Source organism: Pelobates fuscus, chromosome 1 (assembly GCF_036172605.1).
Source record: "Pelobates fuscus isolate aPelFus1 chromosome 1, aPelFus1.pri, whole genome shotgun sequence".
NCBI classification, from domain to species: Eukaryota; Metazoa; Chordata; class Amphibia; order Anura; family Pelobatidae; genus Pelobates; species Pelobates fuscus.
In genome coordinates this window covers 169,706,185-169,727,555 of record NC_086317.1, presented here as the reverse complement: position 1 = coordinate 169,727,555, position 21,371 = coordinate 169,706,185, and the positions used below count along the sequence as shown (strand labels likewise).

The 21,371-nt window shown below is 38.9% G+C and overlaps 1 protein-coding gene across 1 annotated transcript in view; it reads right to left on the bottom strand.

The window, feature by feature from the left end:
* PIK3C2B (phosphatidylinositol-4-phosphate 3-kinase catalytic subunit type 2 beta) overlaps nucleotides 1–21,371 on the bottom strand; it is a 156,019-nt gene that overhangs the window by 101,665 nt on the left and 32,983 nt on the right. The window contains exons 5-12 of the mRNA XM_063452303.1: nucleotides 19,824–19,944; nucleotides 9,758–9,869; nucleotides 8,358–8,437; nucleotides 7,094–7,157; nucleotides 6,053–6,199; nucleotides 5,602–5,635; nucleotides 2,190–2,385; nucleotides 351–473 (exon numbers count right to left, since the gene is read on the bottom strand). Of these exons, the coding sequence (XP_063308373.1) occupies nucleotides 351–473; nucleotides 2,190–2,385; nucleotides 5,602–5,635; nucleotides 6,053–6,199; nucleotides 7,094–7,157; nucleotides 8,358–8,437; nucleotides 9,758–9,869; nucleotides 19,824–19,944 (877 nt within the window). The remainder of the gene's footprint in view (nucleotides 1–350; nucleotides 474–2,189; nucleotides 2,386–5,601; nucleotides 5,636–6,052; nucleotides 6,200–7,093; nucleotides 7,158–8,357; nucleotides 8,438–9,757; nucleotides 9,870–19,823; nucleotides 19,945–21,371) is intronic.

Genomic DNA, 21,371 nt, shown 5'->3' with positions numbered 1-21,371 from the left:
CAGTATTCAGTACTTTATTCCTATGCACAGATGCAGTTTCCCTTGTAGAAGTATAACAGCCTCATAAAATCTAGATTGTGTAAGCTGACTAGGTATGTTGACCACATCTGAGATTTCACCTGGACATTTATACATATATTACAAAAATACAAACATCAGATCAGCACTGGATTAAGTAAAGATTGCAGACTGAAAACTACACAGCTGCAATTAAAAAAAATAAAATAATAAATAACAAAAATCAGCACCATAAGTACTCATTGCATTTATCAAAAACAGAAAGTATATATATATCCAATAATAATACTAATTTCCTGTGCCCTGATGGCTTATTAAGATTGGTGTCTTACATCTGGTTCCAGACAAGGAGATGGAAGAGATATTTGTACACATGGATGTTGCGGGTCTGCATGGGACTGCACAGATCCTTCCCTCCATGGCTCAAGGAGCAGGACACACAAAAATCCTCGTAACTGTAATGACATATACACAGGAATTATATCAGATCACATTTTTTTTTATTTCTAATAGGCCACTAAGTCACAGGCGAGAAAAGATTTCCGCTTTCTAAAAATATGTACATTTCAAGTCAGTACTTGTTTGTTTCTTTCCTGCTAATCCTTCAATGTAGGGTAATAACTGCTTGATCCAAGGATAAATCTGACTGCCATTCTGGGGTCAAGAAGGAATTTTTTTCCTAGCTTGTTGCAAAATTGGAAGTGCTTCAAACTGGGTTTTTTGCCTTCTTTTGGATTAACAGCAAAAAACATATGTGAGGAAGGCTGAACTTGATGGACGCAAGTCTCTTTTCAGCTATGTAACTATGTAACCATAATATCTAATGTTTATTATTAAATTACCTTTGCCACTCTGATACCAATGAAACCCAACACAGGGACATGTGAACCTAAAAAGTAGGGACTGCTGTAAAATGCAATAATGTGATAGCTAAGTGGGTATAGGGCATGTCCTCGTAGGATTAGAAACATTGCTCTTAAGTAGTCAGAGTTCTATATAAGGGCTGGTTAGATAGTAACAAGCAGAAATATCAAGCACTTATGCTCCTTGAAATTACAATTCCTAGCCACGTGATAAAAGATGATCTGTGAATGATGAGAGTTGTAGCTATAATGCCAGGAGATTGTTATCTCTAACTATCCCTGTCTTCCTTTTATTATGGTAGCGGTGTCCCATGGACTGATTGATAACACTCATGTGACAGGTGCAAGCTAAGCAGCTGAGGACAGACAAGTACAAACTGGGTGTGAGAGGGTATGGGGTTATCAAATACCATTGTTACAGATCACTGCTTAAAGGGGAAGGATGGGAACAGAGGGGGGAGAAACGAGAAAATGTGCAGGGCTAAGTAGAGGGAGATTTGTATGGAGAATATGTAAGCATGGGAAACTGACACAGGAAAGGTGGCATGACTGATTCATGGGGTGGAGAGGAGCACGCTGTTAAATATGGGAGAAGGCAAGAGAAAAAAAGGCTGTGCCCAGCTGTATGTTTATACGTCAATCCTTCCAGCAATCACAAGGCAAGCTTTTTAAAGGATGGGATGTTGGTGTAGAGAGAAATACCAAAGGTCATAGCCACCCCCTCCTTCCATGCACCTATTTTTCTAATCTCCTCCTCTTCCCATAACAGAACAGAGAATGAAAAGCTCTTCAGACAAAGGGGGAATCCCCACCCTCTTTTAGAACTCCGATACTGCAGCCTGGGACTAGCAGAGCCTGGAACTGACCATCTGCCATTGAATAGAATAGAGGGGGGGAAGGAGTAGAGAAGAGGGAGAGGCTGATAGAATGAGGAAGCAATGGGATAAGCCCAGAGAATTCCAGCACAGCTGTGAGGATGAACTACTCCCTATTCATCCCAAGATGCTCTCTGCGCAGTAACTAGGCACACACGTACACAGACTGATCAGGAGAGAATGACAGCATCTCACTGGCCCTTTGCAATAGCAGGCCATTACCTATTAATTTGCATTCTGAAGCAGAGATTTCAGAAACTATATTGAAAATCAAAAACAAAAACTAAAATAAATTTTTAAAATCCACTCTACATTTCTAGTGCATTGCTAGAGTGCTGGTGAACACAGGCCTATGCAGCTCTTTCCTATGCTCCCTAGCAGAGGTTTGGGCATAGTGTTGTTAGTCTTCCTCGAATGTTGATATGCACTTTACCTGGCAGCCCAAGTTATGGGGACACGGTGGGCAGCATAGACTGTAAAGGAGAGGCGGCTGGTTAAGAGAGAGGCATCCTGCGACTGGCACTGTTTTCTCTCAGCATAAAGCACAGTTTGGAAGTCTGCATTGAATGTACTGCAATACATTTGTACCAGGTCAAAGATGGCTTGCGTGAGGCCTTCCACCACCTTTTCTATAAAACAAAAATACACAATATGTGAGACGTGCACAAAGACATGAACAATACCTCACACTCAATAATGTTTTAATGAGCCAAACTATATAAAAAAAACTGTAATCTGGGCAACATGGGAACCAGCGTTCTTGAGCTAAGAAGATTTTCATTACACTCAAAATGTATCTTTGCATTCTGCCCAGCTGTGTGCCTCATATTTCCAAGTGTTCAGTACACAAGTGAAAGGATATCACTCACACAGCTTAAATATCAGTCAATAGAAAAAACATTAATTGTAGTTTGTTGGTTTTAAAGGGACACTATAGGCACCCAGACAACATCAGCTCATTCAAGTGGTCTGGTTGCACTGTCCCAGGTCCCTTAACCCTGCAAAGCTAATTATTGCAAAGCTTAAGAAACTGCAATAATTACCTTTCAGGGTTAACTCCACCTCTTGTGGCTGTTTACCAGACAGCCACTAGAGGGACTTCTACGCGACTTTTGGTTGCCTAACTGACGCTAGACGTCCTCAGGCTCCAGCTCCCCCTGAATCCGTATCGGAATGCATTGTATAATGCTTAAATATGGGGAAATCCTAATGCGAGAGCGGCTGATGTCGGCAGGGGAGAAGCGAAGTTGGACCTGAGCCAGCGCTGCGGGACCTCAGCACTGGACCCAGGTAAGAGACAGAAAGGGTTTGGTGGAGGGGGAATATATAGTGCCATAAAAACAAATTTGTTTTCCTGGCACTTTAACCCCTTAAGGACCAAACTTCTGGAATAAAAGGGAATCATGACATGTCACACATGTCATGTGTCCTTAAGGGGTTAAGGAAGAAAATTGTTGCAAGCAAACAGGAAGGAAAAAAATAGGTGTGCCATCCAAGATAAATTCATACAAAATTCCTTTTAGAGCCACCCTCTTAGTAACGGACACTTGAGCTGTAGGGAGGTCACATTCAGTTTCAAATTTAGAATACTGTAAATCTCTACTTGCAGTTGCACGAAAACAAAAACAAAAAACCTGTATAGAATTCTTCAATGCACTTGTCCTATTGAAGAGCCATGAAGTAGCTCTAAAGATCTCTTAAATTTATCTGCAAATCCCAATTGTGTATTAAACATTTACCAACCAAAATATTAGTAGAGGGAAGCAAATTAGGTAGATAAACACAAAAAAATAAAAAATTATATATATATATATATATATATATATATATAAACAAAAACAGATTTACCAAAATGTAACTTATTTTGGCCGCAGTATATTGTAAATGCAAATAATAGTTATAATTAAAGCTCAATACAATTTGGTTCAACCACTGTGAATGATGTCCAGTATACCAGTATAAAAAAAATTGAGAGAGAGAGAGAGAGAGAGAGACAGAGAGAGAGACAGAGAGAGAGACAGAGAGAGAGAGACAGAGAGAGAGAGAGACAGAGAGAGAGAGAGACAGAGAGAGAGAGAGAGAGAGACAGAGAGAGAGAGACAGAGACAGAGAGAGAGACAGAGAGAGAGAGAGAGAGAGAGAGAGAGAGACAGAGAGAGAGACAGAGAGATAGAGTGTGTGTGTGTATTTTTGTATACTTTATCTGTATATTATATTATAGATATAGAAGAAAAGCAAAGAATGTGCAGGGGGCACATTCCTTGATCAGTGTACAATCTATTAAACGGTGCAATATAGTAGTGAAGTAAGTCATGAGAATTAGGCATCAAACAGACAAAGAAGTGAACACTGTTCTATCCTATAATAAAGCACAACTTCATGCAACTACTAGCCATCATTTCTGCAGACATTACTCATTAGAAACATGTTCTTCTTATTTTACCCCCAGTAAATTAAGTGACAATAATTCCATGCCTTCTGATTTACCAAAATGTATTTATATTTTTGGGCTTGCAGCAGACGTACAGTTGTATCTTGACTCAGAAGAGATTATGCGAATTGCTAGGCAATTTTACTTTAAACAGAGAATTAAAGATGAGTAGGAGGATCAGTTTAAAGATGAGTCAGGGAGGAACACTTGAGTGTTAAATACTTAAATAATATAAACTCAAGACCAAACATAGTTGTACTCTAGAGGCTTTGCATTAGTCAGTGTTTTTGCAAAACTTATGTTTTGCACTAGGTTTTTATTTTTTCTTGTGTTTTAGAATTCTAAGTGGCTCAACATTGCCAATTTATTCCAGTAGGTGGCGCTGAATATACCAAACGACATCCATAGGGGGCAACTAAGACATGTTTCCTTCTCGTACTGAACATTACTAAGATACAATACAGTAATAGCAAATGACATAACCAAAGAAAAATATAACAATCTATTTTAAAAATATTAAAAAAAATGTAAACAAAATTAAATATATATATACATACACATACATACACACACACACACACACACTATATATACACGGTCTGGACTAGAATTACCAATTCATCTACAATTTCTTTTTTTAAACTCCCAAGTGAAAAGGAATTATCAACTAATATATTGTAGAAGAAGGGGGGGAAAAAAAAAAGGTAAACACTAACTTTTCAAATAAAATGGCTAATAAAAACAATTTCAGTCCATGTATGTTCACTTTACGGGGAAGGCATTTTAAAATACTATCTGATAAGTCTTTTGTACTTACCACATACTATAGCTATTAATGTGAAGCTACAATAGACATTGTGAATATGTGTGACTCCATGTGTAAGGGCAGATGTTTGTACAGGCTACATGGGGCTGATGGAAGATGTGTGTAGAGAGTTATACGAGTGAGTTTATGTCGAGTTACTTGGACTGTGTGTGTAAAGTGAAGGGTTCCCTAACTGCTTTAATCCGTAGTTTTACAGTTATGATGCTTGGTGGTCAGTTTGTGGCAGCATGAGGTCTCCATATGCAGAGAGCACAGATTACTGTTGGCACCCCTTTGGTGCTGAGCTCAGTGCTGGGTAGGAGGCTCTCTGCCCACTCTATGATTCACTGAAAAGCACAGATCGCAATGGAAAACAAACAGTGACACGCACCCACCAGATGTGGAGACTACAAGATCCCCTGCAACAGGAAGGGACACTGAAGTTGTCATGAAAGTCTTTTCTTTGGGTCTTTTCCTAAAAGAGATTACCTAGTACGACTTATGGCAAAGCTAGCACTGCAACTACATTAAAAAAAAAATTAAAACAAAACACTGATATTTTGTGGCATGCATTATTAAAACATGTGAAAGATTTTAAATTAACATTACCTCTGTTTTCTCTCTTGGTCAGAAAACTGGGATCCTGCGGTTACAACAGAGAGACAAAGTAAGATATGGACAAAATAGTCTAAAGATGGGAAGAATTCTGGTCTACCTTTCTGCCCTGTTAATATATGGTTTCCATTATTCACAAAGCAAAACGGAAGTGAAAAACTCCCACATGTTAGATGTATTACTATTCTAACTTAATTTGAAATTTTACTTATGAACTAGTAAACAATTCTGAAAATCTATCACAGATGAGCAAGTTATGTAAAATACTTTTCCGTTTCATTGTGATATGATATGAAAGGGATTCATTAAAAAGAACAATGGTGAGGCAAATGTTCTAAACGTGTAACTAACACGAAAGTCAATAGACTGTCCTTTCTGATGGCTCCAGAATTGCTCCATGTAAATAAAAACCACAGATTTAAAATAAAAGTCAAGAGTATCTCACCTTACTGGACTTGATCTGTACGCGGGAAGAGCATGGGGGGAGCTGGTTCAGTGCACTGCTTATTTCCTGGGTTTCTACAGCAGCAAGTGCATTACAGATTGCTTTCACTGACTGCACCACCCTCTCTGATCGGAGGTGGAAGTCTACCTGTGAATACAGGGAGAATCATGAAGGAAAAAGGACAAACATCTAAATCTAGGTCAAAGACATGAAGAGAAGATGGAAAAATAATATTAAGACAGGATATAAAAGAAACAAGTACTACAGAAGTAAGAACCTGAAGCCCTAGGAGGGTTTCAACCTGTTCAGAACCCTTAGGTTGTGGTTGGGTAGAGGAGGAAATCAGAGCTATTTAAGACATGGCTGATGTTGTTTTTCAGGTTGAATGGCAGCTACATGAACACTCCTTGGACAGTTTTTGATCCCTCTGGCTGCCAGCTAGACAACATTATATAAAATATGGAAATACAATTTTGACCCAACACTGACAAATTCATATTCCTCTAATTTACAGCAGACCTGTTTAATTGAAGATGCCCATTCAGGATATTCATTCAAACCAAATGATGGTATCTAATGATTACTGGGCATCAAATGACCAGTCTAAGGGCATGTAATGCGTGCCATGTGACTTGAACGTGCACAACACAGCTATGCAACATGTTTATCTAAAGTTCTATGCTCTAACTGGGTTATTCACTAAAGTGAATTTCAAATCGAAAGCATAGCTGGCTGGGCGAATCTTTCCGGTTCAGCTATTTTGACCTTAATTAAATTTTCGTTAAATTCCCTGCAATTCTCACTTTAGTGAATAACCCTGTAATTGAACCTTTGTAGTGAGAAGTTTCTAAATTCAAGAATCTGATATATTTGGGACTTTGTGAACCCCAATGTTTAACAAGTCCTTTCCATTATTGTAATGCATTTAAAGTATAAAAAGATCCTTGTGGTTACAAAGTATGACCACACGTAGCTAAAACCTATAGACATCAGCCTCTCACAACAGGAAATGCAATATCATGAGACAGTAACCATACTCACATCTGCTGCAACAAATTCATCTACTTCATTATGATATGTGTCGAAGAGCAGGGAGATAGCCTGCCTGAGGAAAAAGAGGCACACAGTGGATTTCTTCTAATATATATATATCTCACTAATCTCTTAAGATTTACATGCATGGAAATCTCCCTAGACCTATAGAGAGCTCAGATTAGGAATATGCAGGCAGAGCGACAATAACCTATAAATTACAGAAAACCTTTTTTCTTTTTGTGTCAATGCAGGTCAGAGTGGAAAAAAGGGTGATCAGGGTTAGTTACGCATTTGTCATCTGATGAGGTTCCATAGCAAATAACATACTTATCGTGCATGGTAGAATTACTGTGCACGGTGCCCTTGCACACCCAAAATTGTACAAAATAATAGAAGAACTTTATGAAATAGAATTAGTAATGAATTAACTATAACTTCACAAGCCACATATTACTATTCTGACTTTATCAAATACTTATAGTGATTATATATACATAATAGAGGATTAGACAGCTATATAAACATATTAGACTTACAAAGAAAAATTTCACATAAGAAGTGCATGCTCAAACACATCACCAAGGTAAGATTTAACACAAGGCTACTGCCTAGGGCCCATTGCAAATGGGACAGGGCTGAAGAATATTCCGCATCGACTGAAGCTTATTAAGATAGCTAACAGAGAAGCTCAACTTTTTGGGGGGTCCTTTATATCAGAGTTTACTGTAAAGTCAGCTATGGGACACAGTAGTAAGGCTAGATGACCCAGATAAGTCTGCATTAAGAATTGTGACTTTTTGTCCTTTGCCTAACTTTTTCAGTGTCAGTAGGTGCAAATGAAATATGTAGAGTGAAAGGGTTTACAGTCCACATATTAAACAAATTAATAATAATAACCAAAAGAATACATTTGTCAGCTCCTATATACTTTAATTGAAGTATTAGCAGTCGAAATGTGCATATGCGTGTTGTTTATTTCTGCTCATGCACAGTACAGAGCATACAGCTGTACACACAACAGGGCTGTCCATGAGAGCTTCTGAGAAGCAAAATGTTGAAATAAATAAAGGCAAGAGAAAAGTGAAGACTAGGAAGAAATATAAAACTGTTAATCTTAAAAACCTTTCCCCCTTTTTTTAGTTCTTAATCAAGATTAAGATGTATGCAATCAGTAAAAGTGTACATTTATGCAAACACAAGTATATGTGGAAGTGACCTACTAACCTTAAAGGTATAACATTTATTTTACTGTTTCCTGAATGTTACTAACCTGGTTATTGTCTGTTTGACAGGTCTCTCCTGGAGATGAATATGGTGGTTGAGAGTAGAAGGACTCTGGCTGTCACTGGCCTGGGTAAAACATATATATGTCAGACTATTCCTATAATTGTGTTATGTCCTCCTTGGTTTGTTAAGTAAAACATAACAAAACATATAACAATATCTTTCAAAGCAGTGCAAGACAGGCTATGATGTATCAAGATATCCAAATGACTGGACATTCAATTCAAGAATTCAAGAATTATGGTCTAATTAGACAACAGACAAATGTTCATTAAAGAGACACTAGATTCACCAGAACAACTACAGCTTATTGTATTTGTTCTGGTGAGTATTTGCAGTAAACACAGTTTTTTTTCCCTCAGGGAAAATGCAGTGTTTACATTGCAGCCTAGTGATACCTCCACTTGCGACTCCTCAGATGGCTCCTAGAGGTGCTTCCTGGAGCAGTGAGGCACACTGTACAGCACTGCATGGAGACACTGAACTTTCCCCATATAGATGCATTGATTCAATGCATGTCTACGAGGAGATGCTGATTTGCCAGGGCTGTGTTTGGCTTTTGCTGGCTCTGCCCCTGATCTGTCTCCTTGACAATCTCAGCCAGTCCTATGGGAAAGAATTGTGATTAGCTTTTGATCACAACTTTTGATTATGTCAGCCAAGCAGGCAGATCAGAGGCAGAGCCAGCTGCAGCAGACTGTATTTGAAGTAAGATTTTACAATATTTAGGGGGGTAGATGGTATTGCGAACACTAGAGAGTCAGGAATACATGTTTGTGTTCCTGACCCTATGGTGTTCCTTTCATTTTTTGACTGCTAGGTGCAGTTCTGGTACTCAAAAGGCTACTAATACATATATAGTCATTGAGGCACACATTTACAGTGAAACTGGAGAGGCGATCAGTACATACATTCTCTCCATGGCGTTAGTGGGTGTCTCTGAATGCTACAATCACAGACACAGTTTTTGGGATACCTATTCTCCATGTATCATTCCGACAAACCATCAGTAGAATATTATGTCAAATCATTTCTCTGGAATGTCATGATTCCACATGGGGGATCCAAAAAGCTGTTTGCATTTGTAAAATGCAGGGACAGCCCTCTCAGAGATGATCTTTGATCTCCACTGACCAGCAAAAAAAACAGGCCCCCTGCAATACCAAATATCAAGGCTCACATCACATATCAAGTCAGTACTCTCAGATGTTTTAATGAATACTGCTATACAATATAAGGGGTTAAGTATGGTCACAGGATTTCCAGTAAATGGCTTAAAGAGTTCAACATGTGCAGCAGGCTTTATAACAAATGTTACACTGTAAACAGACTGAACAGCATGCTTAGAGTACAATAACATTTTGCACCATGTGAGGTATCACTCACCGATCTAGCAAGGTCACTGCGCACATCCTCTTTTTTAAGCAGTTGAAGTCGAACATCCGTGTCAAACTTCCTACACTGCTGGATGTATTCATGGCTTCCCAGGGGCTGTTCACTGCAGGAAAAACAGGAGAAGAAAATAGCTTTAACAACTGCAATCAGTCAGTCAAAAGGGTCAAATAATATATAACCATCACCACTGCACTGTTTTGATCATTAAGCAAAGGAAGTATGTTCAAATGGAACACTGAAAGGAACAAAAGGTGACATACAGTAATCAGTAAAGACAGTAAGTGACAGGGCACTTCTCTTATGCAAGGAAACCACTGTCATAATTTGTTTCCAACTCTGTATTCCTTATTCTGGCTCAGAAATATTGCACGCTCTGCTTCTATTGTCTAAGATCTTCCGGCTGTTCGGGTCAGGTCAAGGCAAAGTTACCATATGGATATTAAAAACTTTCTGTTTATCCCAACATCCAGGTGACAGTTCTTTAATGGAGAATCCTAATGTTACTTTGTTTACATCCTGGAGTCTGATGACATTTTAATAGAGGCACTCAGCAGGGCCAGAATAATGTTAATATTGTTAAATGCTTTCAAGGATAAGTGACTTCCTTTATCTAGGTGACCTTCAGTATTTCATCAGCGCTAGAGAATATGTTGGTGATTTATACATAAATAATACATAATAATTTAGTTCAAAACAGCAATTAAGCACACTTGAGGTCAGCATGGTTTCCTGTCAGAAACAAAGCACAACAATTATTTCAAACACTGCTATATTATTTAGTTCATTTTTAAACCTAAACAATTAGACGCGTTAAGGTTGAACACAATCTAACTTGGGAAATAAAATCCACAAAATTGGCTACATGCAAAATAATGCAAATCGAAAAAGAAAAAGAAAAAAAATAGGTTAAGACGTTCTCTGACTTTTTTTTATTCTGCATTTCTATATTTTATGGTCAAATAATAAGATAACTATAAAATATAATAAAAGACATTCAGAGTCTGCATTACATAGATGTGAAAAACTGTCAGTAGTTTTTTTTTATGTTAAATTCAGTAGGGGAATAATTTTTCATTTTGTTGTCTCCCCTCATGGTTTTTACATTATTTGCTAAATCCGATCCCCAAAATAAGACAGCAAACAGGTACACAGCAACACAGAGTCATGTTAGCCGCTGTATTCACTATGTTTTGTTCTGACACTTCACTTTATACTGAGAGTTTTGCATCATTCTGTGGACACATTGGCTGTTTGCTTAATCCAACACAGGCATTCTTTTATATTATGCAGACACAAGACTAAGGCTGAAGGAGGAGGTCATAACACCTTTCAAATAAATAAATAAATAAATCCTCGTTTATGTTTTGGAGGTCAAATATTTTTATGGTATAAACCTCATCACAAGCACTAAACCTGCTGACATTGGGTTGGGGTGTTGGGCGACCTATGTCAAAGAAGAACAACTATTGTTATAACTCTCTCTTGATGCGCTCTACTGTTAAAGTGATACAGCAAAACAGAATAACATACCCCAGCACCCTCAAATATGTAATACAGTGTGCCAGAAGGAGTATGTAAGACAGATATGGGCCACCAGTACACAGCCCTCCTGCTATGCCATTAGGTAGACAGGCAATCGCTAAGTATGCAAACTCACTGGCCACCCTGCACCCGTAAAAAGGTATTTCACTCACTGTTTTAGATCAGATATAGGTTTTATCGTTGATATCCAACTTTTTAACAACAACTCAATAACAAGGAATGTGTGGTTAGTCTAAGGCTCTATGCAAAGTCCTGCAAGCACTTAAATGAACACTATAGTCACCTAAATTACTTTAGCTAAATAAAGCAGTTTTAGTGTATAGATCAGGGGTAGGCAACCTTTTAGCAGCACTGTGCCGATATAGGATTGTGATGTCCCGTAGAGTGCCGATCCTATTTTTTTAAAATTGAGGTGTGTATGCTGCCATATTCTGCTTGTGTTATTTTGACTGCAGTCGCTTTGTATCGTTGTATTTGTGCGTATATGAGCTATTATATTGTATATGTTCGTTAGTAGTTTATGGTATCGTGTATGATACCTATGAATGTGGGCTGTGTATGAGGGCTGCTTGTGGAATTGTGTGTGGATGGATATGTCACATTGTGTGTTTGGTAGTGTGTGGGGGCTGTTTGGTGTATTGTATGTGAGAGGCAGCATGTGGGGTTGTGTGCATGTATGTGGATTGTTAGTGGTGTTGCGTTTGTGGGCATTGTGTGTTGTGTGTGTGTGTGTGGGCTGTTCATATTATTTGTATGAGGGGAGGGTTATTCTGCATTTCTGTGTATATCTAGCAGTGTGGGTGGGTTCCCTGGGTTTCAGTGGGGACCAGGCTGGCCATGTACAGGTTAAGGACAGGAGCTGGGATAGCTGTCGATGGCTGCTCTACTACAGTGTGGATTCCTATTCACAAGTGCTAGGAGGAAGTGATCTGAGATCACTTCCTCTATGTGCTGCAATGCATACATTGAGGATTGTCCTTCACCACCTCTTCGTATTAGCAGATATCTGAAGTTTTACTGAGACTCCTGATAGGCCAGAGTGCGTTTGGCTCTAGCAGCCTTGAGTGCCGTGCAAATACACCTCGAGTGCCGTGCATGGCACTAGTGCCATAGGTTGCCTACCCCTGGTATAGATCATTCCCCTGCAATTTCACTGCTCAATTCACAGTCATTTAGGAGTTAAATCACTTTGTTTCTGTTTATGCAGCCCTAGCCACACCTCCCCTGACTAGGATTGACAGAGCCCGCATGAAAAAAAAAAACTGGTTTCACTTTCAAACAGATGTAATTTACCTTTAAATAATTGTATCTCAATCTCTAAATTGAACTTTAATCACATACAGGAGGCTCTTGCAGGGTCTAGCAAGCTATTAACATAGCAGGGGATAAGAAAATCTTAATTAAACAGAACTTGCAATAAAGAAAGCCTAAAAAGGGCTCTCTTTACAGGAAGTGTTTATGGAAGGCTGTGCAAGTCACATGCAGGGAGGTGTGACTAGGGTTCATAAACAAAGGGATTTAACTCTTAAATGGCAGAGGATTGAGCAGTGAGGCTGCAGGGGCATGTTCTATACACCAAAACTGCTTCATTAAGCTAAAGTTGTTCAGGTGACTACAGTGTCCCTTTAACAAGTTTGACAGGTCTGAGATCAGGAGAGAGTAAGCAGGTGGGTGTGTCAGTGATTAGAATGTGCCTTCCCATAAAGGGGGCATTACATCCTCGTGCTCAAGCATGCCCGGAAGGCTGTTTGGCAGGGTGCCCAATATGGTGAGTGCTGTTGCAACTCCTGCTTAAGGTCTGAAATTATTACAAGTGTAGCAGAATGTATCAAACATGGGCACGAGCTATACTCTGTCCCAGTCTTACTGATGCCAGGTTAACGAGCTGCTGACAGAGCTTGCTTTGTGCAATGTGTGCCAAATTTCACTTACTATGTCAATACAGCAAAATGCTGCACGTGATTTATTTGTTAGAATTTTTTTCAAACGTTCTATGAATGTAACAATCTGACTCTCTCGTAGAACTATGCCTCCACTACACTCTCAAATGGAGATAAGAACCCAGTACTGTTAATGGACCTAAAGCCCTTAATTATCTTGCAGTGTCTAGGCTAGGCATGGGCAAACCTTGGCATTCAAGATGTTGTTGTGTCCATATTCCATAATGCTCCTAGAGCCATAATGTTGGCATGTATCAGAGAAGACACGCCTGGTCTAGGCCAATGGTTCCAAACCAGTGGCAAGTTCAAAGGAGGATATAGATACAATTTAGGGGAGTGTCGAAACTGAAGTACCTTATTGATACCTTATTTATCGCTCATTGCTCATTCTAAAATGTAACCGCAAAAAGCAGGCTTAGTGAAAATAGGCTGTATACAGGTATAGAAAGTGCCTGCAGGGAATGGATCCAGTAGTTCACAACACTAACCCTGAATGTTTCTGTCGTCATAACAATTTCAGCCTTGCGAATCGTGTTCCAATGGAATGCCACAAGCAGGGCTGTATACAACTAACAAGGTAAATAAGCAGGTAAATCAATGCTGGCATAACATCCTTGAGGATCATAGTGTAAAGTCTGCAATAAATTGCCTTTGGTCGCATTAAAGGGTTAAAAAATAAAATTCACTCTTTATTGCAGTCTTTTTGTGTTAGCGAGGCTCTACCTCCTTTTACACTCAATGAAGCAGTGGCTCTCAACATTTAGAATCCCAGCCAAACATAAACAAGGCTAAATATGACTTTAGAAGGATGTAATTGAAGCTTGCAATTAAAATGTATAAACTAAAATGAAGATTAAAGGGACGTTATAGTTTGGTATAATGAAATGCGTTGGCTGTCTGTTGCACAGGGGCTTTTTTGATGTGCAGCCTATCACATCAAGGAAACCATCCACAAAAAATCCAACAATAGTCTTGATATTTCAAAGGAAAATGTGACTTCCCAGGATTTTTTTTGTTTTGTTTTTGTTTGAGGTGTGGAAAAATGAAGGTAAACAGAAATCCACACCTCTTTAATCTGCAACTGGGTGCCAATATGTGATACTGTGGTGGAATTTCGGTGAATGTAAATTTAGTAGGCCAAGATTTCCATGTGGCATATGTGTATGTTGTGTCAGTTAGTTAGATACACGTAGCTAGGATACTGTCATCAATGTACTGAGCATGTGCAGGAATGCAGGAACTGAAATTGCACTTATTTCCTTTGTCTTGCATGAGCCATGTGGTTTGACCAGATGTACAAGTCTATATTCTGCTCATTGATTGGTTAAAGGTATATGTGGGTGTAGCTATTAATGGGAGGAGTTATAGTGCTATATAAGGAATGTACACCATGTGTTGGTCTCTCAGATATTTTTGGAACAGGAGTTCATCTGAGGCCCGATCGGTATGTTAATAAAGACTTCTTACTTCCTGAAGACCTGCATCCATCTCTCTGTGTTTGGCTTCTGCTAGTTTACTCGGTAACAATACCTGTCAATAATTGTTATGAGCTCTGTCATTTGCACCTGGCAATAAACATTGAGAAAGCATACAGAGAAAATGAAATGTTTTAAATTATATATAGTTCAATGTTTTTCCTTGCCTTGTCTAAATTGGATTATTAAGTTGTTAAATCTTTAATAGAAATTTAAAAGAAAACGGAGCATCACGTGTTATTTGCAATTAATACAGGTTTAACACGTGTTATTTGCAATTCTCAATGTATCATTCAATGGCATTCAACGTCCAGAGAAGTGACAGTTCCCTTGTAAAACAAGAAATCTAATGTATGATAAGAAACAAAGGAAAAAACATTACAGAGCATTTGGGTATGAGGAAATTATGTTTTAGATGAGTTGTGAATTTAAAGGGACAACTTTTTTGTTGTGTTTTATTATTGCTACTAACAAGAAAACTGAAACAGGGTTCCAAATGTTCATTTAATAAGGGTCAGTTTTCATAATATCATTTTATATTAAGGAGGCTGGGTTACACTGCTGAAAACAGCAAAAACATTTTACAGCACTGCAGGTAAACTACACAGAATTGAAAGAAAAGTAACTAACCACAGGTATTTGGGCTTTTTAGCTTTAATTCACACTTAACTTTTTTAGCTGCCTGGAGTGTCCTTTCAAGATACATCTAGCCAAGCCTACAACTGGAAATCATTCTTTTAATTTGTTCTTCAATTTCGGGGATGTCCATGCAGGAAGCCAATAAGCAAATAAATGTTCATTTAGAATGTTTAGAAGGTGTTTATAATGAACAAGCGTAATGACTTATCACTTCTGCAACATTGATCATGTGTACAATATCACAGAGACCCCTCTGCAGGGACAAATGCAGTTCTACTAATGTTCAAGCATGTTCTTTGACATAGAGGAACATTGTACTTTTAAGGCAGGTTATCAAAAGTTAGATCCTTACCTTAAATGTGGCAAATCATTCTGAAAGTGGTAGTTCCACAACAGTTGTATGTCTACATTTTACAAACCCCAGCCCTAATGCAGTGTTTTGACAAAGACCTAGCACAGAGCAGGTGTTTGGCACCGGCAGACACATTAATTAAAGATTAATTGGTGATTCATTCACTTTACTTGATCCACCAGTGCTGATGCAAAATAACTATATAACCTGACTGTGATTGGGTGTCATGGAGAAAGGATGTTGTGAAACTCTGTTCTAACAAATAAGTTAATGTTCAACAATACTATCTGAACCAGTCTTTGTGTGTGTTATTGAAGAAGCTGTCACTCATTTACGTACACACAAAGCAATGCACTCTTTAAATGGACCCCTCATGCAGACAGGTGCACCAAAACACTACAAACTGTGTTGACCCTTATAATGCCATATTGTTTCACTGGGGAATTGGACAGGATACCACACCCAGTATAAGCTCCCTCCACCTCCAAATTACTCCACCTTCTACATCCTGCACCATATAATAGAGAAAGGAGGGGTGAGAGGTACTCAGTGCTTACATAACTTGTGAGTGTCCCTGGGTGGCATACAGCCGGTGGCCCAAGACTTAAACTTGCCTGAACCTGTTCAGTGATAAAATCAGTTGATTTAATGAGTTAATGAAGAATTGTAGAGTGACGGATCTTTACGGGTTTAACAGCTAAACGTGTTCAAGTTGAAGTTTTACCAATGTACACTGATCCTAATGCTGTTAACTTGCATAATACATGAACCACTTAAATCCACAGGAACAAACTCAATGGGGGTGGTGGGTAAAAAAAAAAATATATGCATAATTGTAATAAGCCAAAATGGTAAAGTTACTTAGTGTGTATAATTATTACAGATAATCATCAAATAGTTTGATAGCAAAATAAGTGGAAATAATGAAATATCAGATACAGCTCTATGTACACATGGCTAAGCCTATTTCTGAAATCTTTCCAACACTCCCTTTCTGCATAAGCCACTTAAAGGGACACTCCAGGCACCCAGACCACTTCTGCTCATTGGAGTGGTCTGGGTGCCAACTCCCACTACCCTTAACCCTGCAACTGTAATTATTGCAGTTTTTCATAAACTGCAATATTTACATTGCAGGGTTAACTCCACCTCTAGTGGCCGTCTATTAGACAGTCACTAGAGGTCACTAGCTGGGTTCTAGCACAGGTTTCCTGTGCTAGAGCGTCGCTGGACGTCCTCACGCTGTGTGAGGACCTCCAGCGTCGCTCAAAACCCCATAGGAAAGCATTGAAATGATTTTTCAATGCTTTCCTATGGGGAGACGTAATGCGCATGCGCGGCATTTCCGCGCATGCGCATTAGGTCTCCTCGGCCGGTGAGCGAGATTAGTCTCGCCCACCGGCCGACGTAACCACTAGGAGGAGCGTCGCGGAGGCGGAGACAGCGGCGAGGGACATCGCCGCTGTCCCAGGTAAGTGACTGAAGGGGTTTTCACCCGGGGATTGGTGGGTGGGAGGGAGAGGGACCCTCCAGTGCCAGAAAAACTGATCGTTTTTCTGGCACTGGAGTTTCCCTTTAACCCCTTCAATACACAGAGTATAAACATTTTTATTTTCATTTATTTTACAGTATGAAATCTAGTTTATAAGATCTCACAGACTCTTTTTCTACACATAATTTCAAAGCCAGAAGTTAATAGGTCACTGATTTAATGGAAATGTAGATTTTCTGAAAATGTAAGCTCAACCACTGCTGTAAAAAAGTAGAGGGAGTTTCAATGGGTAATTTCATTCCTACAGAGTCGGTGAGTGAGGAATGAATGAACTATACCAGTTTGCTGTCACCATTAGCCTTTTCAGAGATTGACAATGATTTTAAAGACTTTTATTTTAGAATCATGTTGCTTAACTTTATTTATAATATCTAGGCATTATTTTCAAATGCAGGCATTATGTTTACAGTCTGTTGCCATTTTGTATTAAGCAGCACTGCTAGTAATGTCGTCTGGATCCTTTCAAATACCAATAAGTAAGGTATTTGACCATTCTTATTGATCAATATTTGTCACATCTACTGTATGTTGTACCAACATTTCAGATCCTGTGTGAAATATTGCAAAATAAAGGACACTGTATACAGTCTACAGCTTTTCATTTCACAAATACTTCAATAAAAGATTGAGGGTAAAAGTGCACATTTACATAATTTACATTTTTACGTTTGAAAAGCAATCTATACACAAAATTGCTGTGTTATATGTTTGTATTCTAGTATCCCTTGCATTAAAGGGACACTATAGTCACCAGAAAAACTGCAGCTTAATGTTGTTGTTCTGGTGTGTATAATCTGTCCCTGTAAGCATTTTAATGTAAACACTGCTTTTTCAGTGAAAAGGCAGTGTTTGCATTGCTGGCTAGTAACACCTCTAGTGGCTGTCACTCAGACGGCGACTAGATGTGCTTCCTGGGTCACTGAAGTTCAGTGTCTCCATGCAGAGCATATGTTCCTCGAATAGATGCATTGATTCAAAGCATCTCTATGAGAAGATGCAGATTTGCACAGCATTTTACTGCGCATGCATAATAGTCCCAATGCTTTCCCATAGGATGATCTCAGCCTTTTACATTGGTTACAGGGGGCTGGTGGCCTAAATAGTGTTATTACAGCTATAGTGATAGGAATACATATTTTTATTTCAATCAAAATGTGTTCAGGGATGAAGGGGTTAAGCAATCTGAAAACTACAGTTTATCAGGTGTAGTGCCTGAACAGAGCATATCCCTACTGTAAAACTCTTTAGTAGAGTCATGGCCACGCGTACCTGGGGGTCCCCCTTCGCGTTTCCGTCCACTCCTGCGGCGGTCCCTCCTCGATGCACGCCCAGGACTCCGATGGGTCCAAGAACAGACAGCCAGCATCCCTCTGACTCGTGGATGCGGCGTCGCGGCTCTCTATGCCGCAACCCACGGGAAGTTCCAGCCGAACTCACGTGTAAACTACACTCACTCTAGGCCTCCTCAAGGGACAGAAAAACTGGGACATCTTAAAGGGCTAATCACTGTTCAACCAGTGATATGTGATACCTCTCCCCTATATAAATCCAACTAACTTCTACCTTATTGCTCAGTTAAAATGTGCTCTTCGGTATATACATTTCTATGAATCCTGTCTTATCCAGTACTTGTCCTATCTGCCTGTTATACCGTTCCTGAACCTGCGCTGCCTGCCCTCGACCTTGGCTTACCCTGACTACAAGACTGTCTTATCCTCAATTGGTACCTCACTTTTGGCTCACTACTTCCCCTTGGGCTCCACCTGTCAAAGACCCCCTCTCCAAAATTCTTCAACCATTAGACAAAAACCTTACCCTAAGCACAGTTTCCTTTCATCCCTAAATCAGTAACAAGCATACAGAAGAACAAAATGTGGCAGAGTCACAGCTAACTTTGACATGGTGTTTCTGATCATGAGTCCTCTCTGTTGGAGGTGCTTGAGGGTCTATTGTACTCTACCACAGATTTGGTGGGGCTGATCGAACCTTTTTGCCATACGGCAACAATTGTACTCCTACAGTAATACACTTACTAGTAAGTGTACTATATATCCCCTTTCCACCCCAGGCCATAGTACATAAAAACGATTCCAGATTTCCTCCTAGGTATAAGAATAATAATAATAAAAATCACCCACTATTCAAAAGGTATTTCTGTTTTGGAAAAACTTACCCATCCAGAAACTGCAATTTATCTACCCGGAAGGCATCTTTTAAGCCACATGGAGGTGGCCTATCAGATACTCTGTACTTGGGACACTGTGTATGTGTTAATGTTCCATATTATAAACAGTGATACAATAGCAACATCATATTTAGCCTCTTCCCCCTCACCTTTTGCAGGTTTAGAATATAATCTAAAGCAATTGACATTAACTTCACTTTGTTGAAGAATATGATGTCTTGAAAAAAAGAAAAGGGGGGGGGGAGCAGATGGGATTCAGACTGGAGTCACTAAACACAGCAGACTAGCAGGGATCGTCATGTTTCCCCAAAAAGAATACAAAACAGGATGAAATGGTAACCAAGTAGATCTTTTAGATCTTTGAACACTTACTCCTGTAGGAACTCCTCCAATCCACAGATTTTGAGTACATAATCAGACACATTGAGGTCATCCAAATCATCACTGGTGTAGCAAAGAGTCTGGTGAATCAACAGGTCTACAGTAGACGAACCTGATGAGAAGAGAAATGGCAACCTATCAAGCATTCACAAAACTAAATACACAACATTTATCAATATAACAGAATGGCATGCCTTTGTAAAGCAAACCGACATACAGATTTCTTTTTTTTATTCTATCCACTAGGTAGATCAACATTTTAAAAATAAAATTAAATAGATCTTGATAATATAATGTAGAATTGGCCTTATGTGGTATTTTTAATGTGCTGTTGAACAATGTTTAACAACATACTAGAATGTTCTGCACATTAGTGTAGTTCTCATAGAGGGTTATTTTAATTTCTACCAACATACAACATTGGGGGATTTAGGGGGGGGGGAGATGATATTGCTGGGCTTCCTGTATTTTGTGTCATCAGGGGACTCAGTTATTGGGTAGGGTGTTGGTGTGCAGATAAAGAAATAATATTGGAGTAATTTTGCACTTTAGAAATGCACGTAGAGAGTAAAAGTGCCATATAAATAAGAGCTTTACACCTTGTGCATATTACTATATATCTGCATGGGTGCAAATACAGAATGGGACATCCTATATTTTAAAGAAAACTGGAGAGCTATGTTTGTATTTATTAGCATTAAAACTACGACGGCTCTGATCACAATTGCTCCAAGCAACATTTGCACCATAACTGTTCATGTTTGAAATATAGCCCATTATTTATGATGAGTGTTATAGTTAATGATTTGCTTTTTGTCATGTGCCAAAAATACTGGTGCACACAACCGTGGCAAACTTTTTTCTTAGGATCACATTAGTTAATGTATTAGAAACAATGAAAATGTGACGTTTTAGAACAAGTATCAGTCCTAATAACAGTATTGATGCACACTTAGCGGCCAATTTAATATTAAATTGCTCATTAACACAAACTGAAAATCATGTGGTTGCAGAACCAGGAGGTTTGGCAGTTGATGAGCAATAGAAATAATGAAACATAAGTACCAAACATAGTCCAAACACCAGAATCTCATTAAATGGCTCATCTCCTAGGATTGTCTCTCCCGATTCCAAAGAAAGTTTCTCTAAACACCTATAACTACTTTTACACCTGTTTCTTCCTCTCAGCTTGCTGTCCCCAGGACAACCTTCTCCTCTAACTCTTTTGCCCCCTACATGGTCACAATCTACAAATTTACAAATGTAACATTTCAGTAGGGTTATAACCAAAGTATGTGTTGAAAACGCCTGCCTAAAAAGCTGAAAGTTATTAATTTAGCGCAGACAATGATGCAGGTTTACAGAACAAACAGAGCAAGAACATGTCTAATAAAGCCATCAAGTGTACTTAAAATCAGGACTTTGTTTAAGGAAAACATAAGAAGCATAGGAGATTATTATTATTATTGCCATTTATATAGCGCCAACAGATTCCGTAGCAATTTACAATATTATTAAGGGGGGGGGGTGTAACTATAA